The following is a 15,184-nucleotide window of genomic DNA, read 5'->3' on the forward strand; positions in this document are numbered from 1 at the left end:
ACACTTGCATACCTAATTAGCAATGTGATAAAAACCGGAGATGCTGCCGAGTATTCTGGCAAAATATATTTTCTCTTGTGATACCGAAACATGTTAAAGATGGAATGTATGTGGTATTTGTTTTCAGTGCTGACACTGATAACCAACTGTCATGGAATATTGGTAAGTTATAATGATATAAAGTATGAATTCCAAAAAAAATATTTCTCAAAGTGCAGCAAGAATTTTAAGATACTTCATTCATGTTTAGTATTTGTGTATACAATGTACATAACTCACGGGGAAATAATTGTGACTACTATCTGTAGGATAGATCTATACATCTTTGTTTCTCAAATGTCTTGATCAAATAAGAGAACATATAACAATTTGGGAAAATTAAAAAAAAAGAAATTTTAAAAAGTAGAATAAAAATAAATTTTATACTATCCAAATCAATTAATTCAGCCTAAGACGAACTTAAAAAAAATTCCAGTTGTTGATAATAATCAGTATAAAATAATGCTTAATGCCACACATGCCTAATATTTGTGTTAATTACTAATTAAAATTTGATTCGTAATATACATCGATTTCAAATGATTATTATAGACATGCATGATTAGATTGATGCAATGGATGGATTTCCTGAAAACGACACCAAACATTTATTTGAATGCTACTAATTTTACCCAGCATTAATCATGACATGTTGGACTGATGATTTCACCAGTAAACATTGATACGTCTATAAAGTGTACAGTATTACATAATTAACATGTGTTACCCTCATATTCCGGAAACAGCTATATAGATAATATGTGATTTGAATGCGCTCGCGTTTCCAGTTAGTATTTTGATGTAATAGGTTTGCATCATGTATATATGCAATCGTATGCAGACAGTTAAACCCATGTTCTATTGGAAACTGTAAACACGAGTAGCTTACCAATACAAGTCGATTACGTCGGTAACAAATGCCTTAGAGCAGGGCTATTTTGGTCCTTATGCATTAATCATGATTAAGTCTGTGGTCGTTTTGGGAACCAGTTGGAGGTCTCGTCTTATGCTGTCGTGGGTAACCAAGGGAACACTTGTTCCGCTTAAAGATGAAAATCGTTGCTTTAGGTAAACAAAGCTCCTGGTCGATTTTAATTATTCACGAATGTTGTGTAATATTCACGCAGTCCGTACTCAATCATGTGACGGAGTAGAGGTCGGGGGACTTTTTACGGAAGCTGTGGTGTGGCTCCACTAAAATCGGAAGCAGACACTTAAAATGCCACTGAATCTTTAATGCTGGTCCATATTGAATATGACTCGTAATTAAAGGGGTATGCTTCATTATCACCAGCATATTGTGGTCATGTCATTTTTATTATTCCTTGGTGATTAACTGGCACCACGCACTGACTGTTACGCAATTTTCTGCAATAATCCAATTTACACATAAAGTATGTGAAATGCATGTCAACTGCTTCTCTTTTGGAGATATTCTGCGATTTTATCCTTTTAACTATTTATCCACTTTATAAGGTAAATAAATGACCTCTCGTCAGATCAACAAACGAGCTTGGAAAATCGCGACCAATTCAGATCTTTTTTAATTGATAAATACATTTGACATGATTACTAAAAATAGTTTATTTTTCGGAACATTTTATACAATATATCACCAAAACCAATGTACGATCTCAATAATACCACTGAAAGTGTCCATGTTGTTTTTATCTATTTAGTACATAAGGAAAGTATACGTTTACACATAACAGACAACTTATAATGAGACTAAATTGGCACGAAATATCAACAACACGCTCTGCAAATGTACTGACGTCATCGTTCTAGTTCCAGCACAGATATTGTAAACCCACAACGACTAAAATCGTATCTAAAGTTCGGATAAACATATAAATCGAAATTCAGAAATTAAAATAAAATTACTATCAACATGTTCGTTAATTTATTCATTATATACTGTCCATTGTCGGCCACCCACGATCGCTTGCATTGCCACTTGCAGCGTTATGTAGTGCAATCGGCCGGGGGTATCAGACGATGAATATTATATCGGCATGCTTTTAAAGTACTTCTCATTCACAAGGAAATGGGAACGTGTTACAGTCTAGATGTATTAATGTAAACTTTATTTTATTCATTCATTGGTAACACATGAAAAGTAGACACAATCAGAAAAAAATACAGCATGAAATGGATTCAGAAACAAGTTTTTTAAAAACTTATATTAATCCGTCTCCGTTGTATTAAGACCTATCATATAGCACCTTTACAAACGTTTTAGAGGTTAATGAACACGGAGGGTTACACATCTCAAGTCCCCGTGTTCGTGTTATCAAAATATATAGAACGAGTCTATAGTTATCTAGCAGAGGAGGTCAAATTCGCACACCAGCTGTAAGGATATTGATACATACTAGACACATTTCTAGAGACATTATTTCTTCACATTAAGTTTGAGCAGTATTATATTTTCAAAATTAACAGCATCTCCGAAATCAGTGGAGTCCGCACTAGAACATTTTGTGAGAGCGAAACTCGTGGATGAGTAGGGATTGGTGTAAGGAAGACTATGTATTATATATAATATTCTCCTCTGGCGGCCGAGTAGTGTAAGGAAGACTATGTATTATATATAACATTCTCCTCTGGCGGCTGAGTAGTGTAAGGAAGACTATGTATTATATATAATATTCTCCTCTGGCGGCTGAGTAGTGTAAGGAAGACTATGTATTATATATAATATTCTCCTTCTCTGGCGGCTGAGTAGTGTAAGGAAGACTATGTATTATATGTAATATTCTCCTTCTCTGGCGGCTGAGTAGTGTAAGGAAGACTATGTATTATATGTAATATTCTCCTTCTCTGGCGGCTGAGTAGTGTAAGGAAGACTATGTATTATATGTAATATTCTCCTTCTCTGGCGGCTGAGTAGTGTAAGGAAGACTATGTATTATATGTAATATTTTCCTTCTCTGGCGGCTGAGTAGTGTAAGGAAGACTATGTATTATATGTAATATTTTCCTTCTCTGGCGGCTGAGTAGTGTAAGGAAGACTATGTATTATATGTAATATTCTCCTCTGGCGACTTATATATACGACATTGCGTTATATCAGCTTGTTAAGAGCGACAGAACAATATAATGATAAAATGTACCATTGAACCGCTGTTTATCGTTAATATTACGTCATGCTAACCATTGTTAATTATCGTCATCTGATTGCAAACCAGCGAGAGTTTTCTCTTTGTCGCCTTGCGAAATGAAAAGACGATAAGAATATTTTCGCGGCAAAAGCAAACGATGACCATCGTAATCTCGCTCCGCGGAATCAACAAAACGAAGATTATATATCGTTATCTCGCGCAGCAGGGCGAAATAACGATAAACAGCAAGGTGAAATACTTTGGACCAACAGTGATGTTATCTCATCTGATTTTCGTTATTTCGCGCTGCGTGTTTCGTTATTTTGTTCTGTCGTCGAAAAAAGACGATATAATTATTGTTCTGCAGTGAATTATGAAACGTTATGTTCTCTTAATTGGTCCTCGTCTACTTTACACTGTAATGTGTATTTGGTCTTTATCTCAAATGCTTGGTTAAAAGTCGATTTATAAAGAGGGTAATAGAGATGAGGTCAAATGGCAAGGATTTGGACGAGGTGCCAACCAGTCGAAGATAAGGATTTGACTTTACGTCATAGGCTATCTCTGATAAACTTGTGAGCAAGTACGCTCTATAAAGATAATATAGGGATATAAACAAAACATGTTTACCTCCGATATGTCTGCACCATTATAAATGTTATGTAGTGACAGGAGGGCGCGCGGCGACGAGATATTTTATTTTAAATGTGTCAAAACGATGTGGGGAATCGATAGAGGAGGGAGTAATTTACACTCGTGTTAATGAGGATGATATATTGTTAGTAGTGTAAACACACCTGTAAATCACTACCTCGTGTACTCTACATGTAGGTATTATTTACACAGGTGTAACTGGCCAATGTTTTAGTATCAGCTGATTTCCTATCAGTTTATTTAACGAACTACGTCGTATAGTTTATCATGCTGACGTTGTCCAAGCCGATTTTCAACAACTGCCATTGGTTGAAAATGATTTAAAGTACAATTAATACAGTCATTACGCAGGTTCATAGGCTCGTGCGTCCTGCTTGTATTGTGATTTATAAATTGCGCTTGCAGGTTATGGTTAGACAAATCTAACATTTGCAAGGAACATTTATTTTTCTACTTAGTAGGGCCTAGTGATCAGGCTGCTTTTAACCACGTTTAGTACAGTTTGGGGCGCCGTTTTATTATTTATTCCCATTTGGTGATATCACCTATTCAAATGAGTGATATCACCTATTCGAATAGGTGATATCACTCAAGAACTTTTTAAAGTGATATCACCTATTCGAATAGGTGATATCACCTATTTGAATGAGTGATATCACCTATTCGAATAAGTGATATCACCTATTCGTTTCATTAAGTGATATCACCCATTCGAATAGGTGATATCACTTATTGAAACGAATAGGTGATATCACCAATTCAAATAGGTGATATCACTCATTCGAATAGGTGATATCACTTAATGAAACGAATAGGTGATATCACCAAATGGGAATAAATAGTAAAACGGCGCCCCATAGTGATATCACTCATTCGAATAGGTGATATCACCAATTGGAATAGGTGATATCACTTATAAAATTTCATAAGTGATATCACCTATTCGTAAAGGTGATATCACCTATTCGAATAGGTGATATCACTTAAGAATTTTATAAGTGATATCACCTATTCCAATTGGTGATATCACCTATTCGAATGAGTGATATCACCTATTCGAATAAGTGATATCACCTATTCGTCTCATTAAGTGATATCACCTATTCGAATGGGTGATATCACCTATTCGAATAGGTGATATCACTTATTTGAAAAATGAATTGGTGATATCACCTATTCGAATAGGTGATATCACTGATTGAATAGGTGATATCACCTATTCGAATAGGTGATATCACTTAATGAGACGAATAGGTGATATCACTTATTCGAATAGGTGATATCACCAAATGGGAATAAATAGTAAAACGGCGCCACATAGTTTAGTGCCCGTTACGATTATTTCACTATTTACATTGCTCCATGGATGTGATTCAACTTTTGGTTGGATCTTGAATAATTAAAACACCATTTTCGGTTTTTTGTTTTTGTTTTTAAAGATTTCACGATCCACACCTTGTTCCAATTGGTCAAAGTTTAATTGTTCCCGATTGTTACCTGATAAATTAATAAATAAATTATATCATGAGAAAAAAATGTTTCCTCTTCGAACTCTCCTTCTATGAATGGCAATTTCTTTTCCTGGCCAAAACCACAGGGCTCGGTGTTTCGGGTTTTTGAGTAACATATGACATCAGTAAACAACCACAACACTTTATACATCGATAACACCGATTTTTTTATAAGGTTTTAGAATGTATACGAATACTTAATTTATAGTGTTGTGGTTGTTTACTGATGTCATATGTCACTCAAAAACCCGAAACCAAGCCCCTGTGGCCAGAACTTCTAAACTGTCGAAGACATCTTAAAAAACTTGCAATATTCATGTACTTGCATCACCTGAAGCAGTCGTACAGTGCTATGTCGTTTGTTTATTGTAGCCTTATTCTCATAGTCAGGGTTCAAAGTACAAATATCAAAAACTATTTCTTGTCTAACGAAACGATTTATACCGTTTAAGATTTCTTCTATGAATGTGCTCTGTCATTGGATGATTGCAACCTTGACCTCAAAGTCAAAGGTTAATGCTGTGTAAAAATTCAATGTCTGTTAAAGGAGAAAGGGAGACGCACGATTTTTTTCAAAACGATCTCCAGTTACCTTCCCATCTGTCACCTCTTGGCGCCTTCTATGATGGGATTCTAACCTGGTAACTGTGAGCGTTGTCTCTCCGAGCTAACTATAACACATTGCTGTATTCTTTTGTTGTTGTTCGAAACGTTTCGGTAATCATTTGATAAAACGTGTCTTTCTGGCTCCCAACATATGTAATGTATGTAATACCGTGCACGAATACTTTTAGTTTCTAAACAAAAAAAAAAAAATTTAAAAAGCTGGACCCGAATCATTTAGTACTATTTTATAAAACATTGCCAATCGGATGCTAATATTTGCTTTTTTGATGGATATTTCTTATTCGTGAAGAGGGAATATGATAGAACTCTTATGAAAACAAAGTATACCAAAGCTCCTATCTTGCACTAAATACGTCACTTAATAAAGGAATTCCGTTTTCTATCGGGACCGGCTAACTGGGTACCTGACCATCTCCCTTTCTATGTCTTGTCGGCAAAATTGATCACGTGCTGTATGAAATAATATATTAACAACAGTACGTGTTAGTGTACGTAGATAATCGCCCGCTTCACCTCCAGCATCGATAGCCAAATTGTACCAGTTCGTGTGATTGTTTTATTTTCATTGGTGTGTCACAGTTTAATGTTCCTGAGATTTTATCATGTCAAATTACATACGATATGTCGATCCGGTGGTTTTCTGGCATCAATTCGGCATCTCTCGAGACAAACCATTACAATTACCTACAGTCAATATAAATTGTTTGGAAACTAATATGAAGTCTGTATCGAATATAAAGGAGGCTTAATTCCCAGCGGCCAACACGTAAAACGGTATGAATACGAAATCAGTTCGGAGTGTCACTTGTAATTAGAACATCTCACAACGATACTTGGTGGATTCGGTATTTACTGAATCGGTTATGGGGTACTGTACGGGGGAGGTATTCCATAACCTGTCTTGTCCTTTGACACACTGACAGGGCGATGTCCTAGTATTGGGGTACTGTACGAGGGAGGTATTCCATAACCTGTCTTGTCCTTTGACACACTGACAGGGCGATGTCCTAGTATTGGGGTACTGTACGGGGGAGGTATTCCATAACCTGTCTTGTCCTTTGACACACTGACAGGGCGATGTCCTAGTATTGAGGGGTTCTGTGCGGGAGATGTATTCAGCAAATAATAACTATAGCACGATTTTAGCTTCATGCAAGATTTAGGAAGAATATACAAGACCACACAGCTGTATCCCAATGGGATATCGTAATATGCACCAAAATAACATAAACATAATAAGCGTTTTAAACGTGGTACATGTATTATTTTCAAGACCTGTTTGACGGATAATTTCAATCGATTGCTCAATAAATTAAGATTATTCTATGAATAATATTGGTGGTCATTTTGAAAAATATGACAGCTAAAGACTCCAGCTTCCTGCCCCCCCCCCCCCCCCCCCCCCCCCCCCCTTAAAACGACTGACAGTCTCGCGCTATAGGGAAAACTTGTCAACAAAATTTTGAGTTTTGATCGTATTATTCATAATCAATTACTGTTTTCAGAATTTGCCAATACAAACAATTAAATAAAAACCATTTTGGTGTTCATACGAAGTATTTAGATTTATGAAGAGGATATATTGTACGCACTGTTTACCCTCTTTGCTAAGTGGAGATGTGAAAATAGTTTGCCTTATGTTAATCACTCTATGATCGCTATAGACGTGTGTTGCGGTAATTTTCCCTACAGAACTGGGTGTTCGCTTTTGACATGAACACGTTTGAACTCAATCGACTGCATCTTCATTTTCTCTTCTCTTTTTATTCTGTTTTGTTTCGGAAATATTTCTAACAATACCACACTTTTAGCGTTTGTTTTGAGCGTTCGCCAAAAGCATGGATTGTGTCCACTGACCGAGATAGCTCAGTTGATAAGTTCAACATGAAGTTTGCGGGGAAAATGTCAGAAAAATGGCTAACCCATTGTCAGAAAAATACGACCGGTTAGGATATGATTACACTATAAATGCGGCATTGCCCAAGATCACCGTTTTCGAATACGACATTCACTGTTCCGAGCATGAAAAAGAAAAAGAAAAAAAATGTATTTATTCAGGATAGAAGAAGTCAGTTGAAGTGAAATAAGAGTTGTAATTGAAGATATCTTTGATGTGATATTACGGTATACCCTGTTATTAATTGAAAGTTGAATAGATGTTCTTGGATCCGACAGTTGTGATACCAAAACTGGAAAGACTTTTGACAAATGAAATCGAATATCCTTACTATTAGACAGTTTCAGAATGTTTAATTAAATATTCACGCCCTTTGTGGATGTGTTGATTTTCTGTCAAATGCAATTGGCTCTCATCGTGTTAGCTACTTTACAAAGAAATACATGATTACACCTAAAATTTGACATCGGAAGGCAACATCTCATTTAATCATTACAAAATTAAGCATCGTGGTTAGGTTTGAAGTGTATAAGACCCTTTTCATATGATGTGTTCAGACATTTTATTGTTTTTTTTCTTAAAATGTACCAGGAGAGTTGGACCAGACGTTCCGAAAGGGTATGCGTATTCTGCTTGACTTCATACAAGGAAACATACTAAATAGAATAAATTTCCTCGTGTACCAGATGTGATTATTTTTAATTGTTGAGAATTCTGAAATCTAAAATAAGTATAATATTATCAAGAACTCAGTAATACCTTTGTCTATAGGAAACCACACTATAACAAGTTACACAGATTTATATATCATAATATTTCAGTCTCCAGAAGAATTCATGAAAACTGCCTTCACTATTAAATCTACTGAAGAGTTTTTCGACAAGTATGTCAGGTGGAACGGAACGCGAATCAACATTACCCATCTACGTAAGTATATTACTTTACCAACATCATACTTTCTCACTGCTCACTTAAATTGGGATGTTAAGTGATATAAATTCATATGTTTATATTGTCCTATTTGGACAACTGAAGCGTCCTTTTATCATTTGGCACTGTTTACCATTTTGCAAACAACACAATTATAATTTTACAATACTTTGTTGACAGAGGGCGAATCAGGAGAGTCCGGCGAGAAGATGTTAGTCGGTGGGGGTAAGTAGTTGTCTATACATTGTCGACACGGGGTGGGTGTTGGGAGAATTTTTCCTCATCCATGGGTCATGTTCCAGCTAATTATGGAGCTTTATTACACACCGACATAACAGGCAGTGGAAAGCGTCCATACAGATCCAGATTTCACCATCCCAAGTTTTATTACATAACAACCCGACTTTATCTCAAATTCAGAAGCCAACATTATCATCAACCTTACAGTTAAAACGACTACAGTTCTGAAAAAGATGTTGTTGTAATTGCTTGTCTATTCTGCTGCATTTGTACAATGTACTTTGATTTCCAATGTCAATTCATAAAAATGAAAAATATTAAAAAAATAATGTTTTCTCTACTTACCTGCCAAATACAGAAAAGTATGATAAGTCTGTTATTGTTATTGGTTCCAATGTCAATTCATAAAAATGAAAAATCTAAAAAAAAAAAAAAAAAAAAAATCTACTTACCTGCAAAATACAGAACTGTATACTCAGTAATAAGTCTGTTATTGGTTCTTGGTGTTTTTTGTTTTGTTGTTGTTGTTGTTGTTTTAATACAAAATAAATTTATATATTGATTCCACCGTTGCCGACAATAGACATGGTCGTTTTACCTCATTAGACTGACAAATACCGGTAGTTCATTGTAAATACACGCTGGCAAACGTATGACTGTGTACAAAAGACACGCTATATCAACACCATTTAATATAAGTTGAGAGTTAGACACATTAAAGCCAAACACTAATCAAAATGCATCATACGGTTGTTTCCTCGCTAAAGGACTCGTCAGTGATGGTAAGGGCCTAAGAAACTAAATAGACGAAAGCAATGTGGGATGTGTATATAGTCTAGCTAATACTTCAATCAATTTCATTTAACAGATAGGAAGTAATCTAAAAATGGATTACTTTGATCTTTCCGTGTAACCAATAGTCGATATATTATATTTCTTTCAGAATTATCAATAAGTAGTCATATGTTGACGTCAACATTCTTTGAAGGAAATTCCTGACTGTATTGCGATCAACAATCTTCGAAATCCGAAAATGCTTATCACGCAATTCATTATGATGGCCTTGAAAATAATCGTCATATCATATATTTACTATTGAATTTTTATGGAGCTACTGTTATTAAACGAAGACAACCGAACCGTTTTATTATTGTTTAGTATAGTATAGTATGCATAGTATCAATATTATTGATGCATGATAATATGAAACCTTCATCAGCCTGCAGTATAACAAATTTATGTACATCTTCAGAGGAAATCATGATGGCCGAGTATGACCCTTGTACTCCTCGCCCTGCAACACAGCTTTTCGGGGGAGAAAATCCTGACCCATACGTCATGTACTGGCCACCGTGTACCCGGACGAAAAAGTGCGGAGGCTGCTGCACCAACAGCATGATGACTTGTGTGCCCACAAGGATATCCACCACACCTGTACAGGTGAGAGTCCTGTAAAGATGATACCTGGTAGTGACCTATTGAGATGGAAGTGGATATTTGCGGGAGTGGTAGATGTTTTTGGAAAGGATTTGTGGATAATAGTATGCAACGATAGTAGATGTTTGTTTTAATTCAAGACAATGGTGATTGATATGGTAGTGATTTATGTAGGTGATGGAGGCTTGCGAGTAGGGTACAATACTGTAAATATAGCTGCGATTTCTGGGGCAATTGTGATTATTGGTTCTAAGTTTTCAGAATGAATATTACGGAGTATAAAATCATTATCATATCAGACGCGTTTCAAGTGCAACAAATTCAACGATAGTGTTCAATATACATTTGTATCTTGGTGTTGTCTTAGAAAGCATTGCTATTTCCCAATGCTTCCAGTAGGATGTTAGATGATCATTTTACACATTTCGTCCAACGTACATTGTTTCGGGACTGTCTAATAGAAAAACGTCCTACGACAAATCATACAGACAACTAGTTTGAGAGTTTCTGATGTTTTATCGGTCTTTTAAAACTATAAATATAGCCCCATATAAGATTTTTAATAGACCAATAAAATATCAAAAACCGTCGGATTAATGAACAAGATGATTGTATAGTCCGATAAACATGGAAACTTTTCGTTTGCTATACATGTACCGTTATCAAACTTGATATATTTTGTCGTCTTTATATATATACAGACGGCGAAGACTCGTCTTCCGAGTCCAGGATCACCTTTTTTCGAATTCATTGGCATGGATACCGAGTTGGTGGAGGAGCATCTTGCGTGTGAGCCTCGGTGTACCGTTCAACCAAGTGACTGTAATATGTTGCAGGAGTTCTCCGAGCTCGACTGTAAATGTGTATGTCTAAACTATCAGAGCTGTGAATCCAGAGATCATTACTATGACGACACACGCTGCCAATGTCGCTGTATAAGCCGAATGGACTGTGTCGGTGCGCACACCATCTTCGATGAACGTGCCTGCAGGTATGAATGTCTCTTTTTCTTAACCGAATAACCCACTGGTTACAATACTCGATATACAAATCAATACAGATAGATTTACACGAAGCATTTGGTACCATCCTTCATTTTAAAGCTTAGCAAGCAGAACGGTCCTGCCCAACTACGTTGTTCATAATAAATGTTCATGACGGTTTCCGTGTTGGATGTTTAGTATCTCAAAATCGTTTAAAAGATGACAAAACAAAAACGGGGCCCATTTTCACCAACGTTCCTTAACCATAGTAATCCTTTACATTATCCATAGGAATTGGAGGGAGAAATCGTAGTTAATGAGCCTTGTTTAAATACTCTATTGCGTTCCCATGGACATTTCTAAATTAAAGAATTGTAAGTTTAGGAACGTTGATGAAACTGACCCAAGGAAAATAAGTAAATAAACGCATGGTTTCAAAGCTTTAGGATTACTGTAACATTAAGCACGCATACAACACGGCCAATTTTGTCTGTTCATAGGTGTCGCATGATGACGATACACGAAATCAATGAGGTACTTCTGGCTGGAGGTTTGACGTTTGAGGAGATACAAGCAATGAATCGAGTCGCGAGTACCTCGATCACTGATCCAACCACGACCACTCCTCAACCTACCACGACGGAAGCGACTACCACTACCACCACTAGCCAACCATCTACTACTACCACGACTGAAGCAACCACCACCACCACGACACAAACTACAACCGCAAATCCAACGACCACAACGCCCACTACCACCACTAGACCCCTCAGTCCTGAGGAAATCTGCGAACGAAAGCCATGTCAAGCGAATCAATCACCAGTGTTGCTATCGAATGGAATATGTCACTGTATGCTGAATTTTAATTCCTTCAGTTTGCACAACTTAGTTGGACTAAGGTACCGCAGGGAGTTAGTCCGAAGATGGAAGGCTGGTCGACCATACCATTAGTTTCTGCCTTCTAGAACGTGAGAGTTGTTGCAGTGCTCAAGGACCTGTGCGTATACATTCCGTAGATTTAATATTGGAATACGACAGAACTTTCAAGAGAAATGTGTTGATAATGTTGACTGAGGCTGTGCTTTCCTATTGATTAACCGTACAAAATATACCTTCACTGTCCCTATAGTAAGGTGACGGCCTCTTCCTCCTTTATCGGGGTTCCAAAGTATTTATAATTATTGTCTGTAAATTTGTGTTTTAATAAAATATGTATTATTGTATAGGCTTTCTACATAAAAGTTTGCATTTAAACGGAATGTGGTCATCTTCGTGGTAAACCCATAGCGAGGAGGCTGTCGCGCGCATCTCCTGTAAACAGGATTAGTAAAAACATCACTCGGCAATATATTTGTTTGACGTCCGTCACATGATCGATTTCAAAATAGTCACCCTGGAATACCACTAGATGACGAAGAATTACTCTTACAATATGTAACATGAAAGTGGTTCAGGCCTCGAATGGAATAGATTGCCATGTGCAAAATTTGGCTTTCAGATAGACAGCATTATACATGTACTAGTTTTGTACCTTAATTTTGTTTGAGGTATGGGGTCGTCTGCTTGACCACTTTGGATTTCCCCCTGGCACTCCGTGTTCATCCAACAGTAAGACACATCGCGCGCTTCCACCCAGGCCAACAAGCGGGGTTAATATATTATAACAGAATTTGATCAAAACGAGTTCCGCAATAGTTTGGATATAAAGGTTAACATTACCTTAAGCAGATGGTAAATCATCATTATATAATATAAACAATTCCATTATAACTTTTGTAACACAGCTAGTTCACACGAATCACTTTGTATTGAATATTGAAGCGATTTCATTCAAATGTCGGTTCGGTTGCCTTAATTGATGACCATATTTCATTTCAATGAAAACCCCGATAAATCCATTGAATTAGTCTTAATCGACAAACCAGACCGGAAAGCTATGTTGTTTATAATGATATGGTGTGTAAAACTTTCTTGTCAGACATCGGTCTCCACATTTTAAATTTTGAGAAGGTGGCGCTAATTTAAGAATCAACGCTCATTCACTATTTCAAGACGCAAACGTTCACGACTCTAATCGCTTCACGCGTAACACCCATTTATTTTATTGGAGAAAAAACTTGAATGTCAGTACCAAATACTAACACATGAAACATTGTTACTGGAAAATAAAAACATACCATGGTGTCCATTAAAAACAGTTTTGATTGCTACCAAAGTCTGAAGTAATACGTCGCATGGGGTATCTATTGGTTTCTGACATTTACGAAATATCAATTCGAGCAATTTGGTAGACACAACTCAGACCTAATCTACTTGCTGCCCAGTCAAAAAGTGGCCAATGACGGTCGATATACTGACATCCAGGGACCGGTCGGTGGATTGTGTTTGAACATCATTAACGATTCGATCTATATAACAATGAATTCATACTAATTGCACAAATTGATAAAATGGCGGTCAAACCGGAAAAAGTCGATTTCCCGTCACATGTAGCTACTGTCCTCCCCATTCAATGGCCATCACATTGTGACGTGATTCGTCAAACAGGGGCCACCAGAACGTCAAATTAATCAGCTCTATCAAGCTGTATTTATGTCTGCCAAATTTGTTCACGTCATAAAGTGATGATCACATGATTAGGCTATTTACAGCGAGGTCATCAATACGCCATTAATGGACTATTCTATTACGCGGAGTCAAAGAGTCGCAAAACAATTTCCTGCAAACCGTATCGAGTACCCTTGCGTATTTTGGATCTGGACTCTGACTAAAAGCTTCAATACTGATATTAAAAATTCAATCTATGACTTTTCGACAAACTATTGGACAAGCATAGCGATATCTTTGATCCCAGCAATACCATCACTTCATCGCCACAAACACTTGAATCTAAACAACTCCGACAAATATAACGATACATTTGTATTTCAAAAGTTAAAAAACACCAAAACACATCGATGTAAACGAAATTAATTATAGGGCGAAATTTTACACCAAGCGAATATTCATTAATATATTTACACAAATGTATATATTTAATACAAAAGAATTAGGTCAGACTTGAACAATCGCGAAATATTAGCTTCGTGATACTTAAGTTATACATTGATATCCTTGACAAAAATTACGTAGTATAAGACAAAGTGTTCTGGCAAGATGAAGCGTCTTCAGCTTCGAGGATACACGCCCAGTAAAGTTTTTTTTTTTAAGTTTCATAGCCCACATTCAAGTATGTCAAGTTCTCTTAATGAGGATACACGCCCAGTAAAGTTACATCACATTCAAGTATGTCAAGTTATCGTAATGGTGATACACGCCAAGAAAAGTAACATCACAAGTATGTCAAGTTATTGTGATGAGAACCGGGATAGTACCAACGAAACCACTAGACACACTATCTAAGTCCTTGTTTTTAGGGGATAACGTCATCACCGCAGCCAGGACATTGTGAGGACGGGTGTCAAGGAGACATCTAGAGTAAGTATACACAGTGCAGGAAGAAAGATTAGTGGGGAGAAAAGAAGAAATTTAATATCCCAAGTGTTGTAATGAGGGTAGAAGTTCTATTTCGGTCTCTCCAATGTTCTCTTTATAGAAGACACGGAAGAAAATCCCCGATTCTTCAGTGGACCACTTTTAGTCGCCTTTGTGATCAACATGTATTGGGATACAGCGGGCCTTAATCTTGGGGTCTGCAATGTTCCTTAAACAGAACAGAAGAGAAACCATCCCCGACCTACAGGGGAGGAGACACAATTA

General features: G+C 36.7%; 1 protein-coding gene across 1 annotated transcript; it reads left to right on the forward strand.

Moving 5' to 3' along the window:
- The first annotated feature begins 26 nt into the window (after positions 1–26).
- On the forward strand, positions 27–12,648 carry LOC117329361 (integumentary mucin C.1-like). Its single transcript, XM_033887284.1, has 6 exons — positions 27–162; positions 8,654–8,759; positions 8,943–8,987; positions 10,255–10,442; positions 11,141–11,430; positions 11,923–12,648. The coding sequence occupies exons 1-6, from the start codon at positions 91–93 to the stop codon at positions 12,374–12,376; spliced, it is 1,155 nt and encodes a 384-aa protein (XP_033743175.1). The 5' UTR covers positions 27–90; the 3' UTR covers positions 12,377–12,648.
- Positions 12,649–15,184: the final 2,536 nt, after the last annotated feature.

The sequence above is a fragment of the Pecten maximus genome, chromosome 6 (assembly GCF_902652985.1).
Source record: "Pecten maximus chromosome 6, xPecMax1.1, whole genome shotgun sequence".
Lineage (NCBI taxonomy): Eukaryota > Metazoa > Mollusca > Bivalvia > Pectinida > Pectinidae > Pecten > Pecten maximus.

Excerpts from the sequence above, each read along its gene's own strand:
- LOC117329361 (XM_033887284.1), top strand. The coding sequence starts at position 91 with ATGTTAAAGATGGAATGTATGTGGTATTTGTTTTCAGTGCTGACACTG. Across the intron at positions 163-8,653 it reads CCAACTGTCATGGAATATTG|TCTCCAGAAGAATTCATGAA; the intron begins GTAAGTTATAAT and ends ATAATATTTCAG. Across the intron at positions 10,443-11,140 it reads TATCCACCACACCTGTACAG|ACGGCGAAGACTCGTCTTCC; the intron begins GTGAGAGTCCTG and ends ATATATATACAG.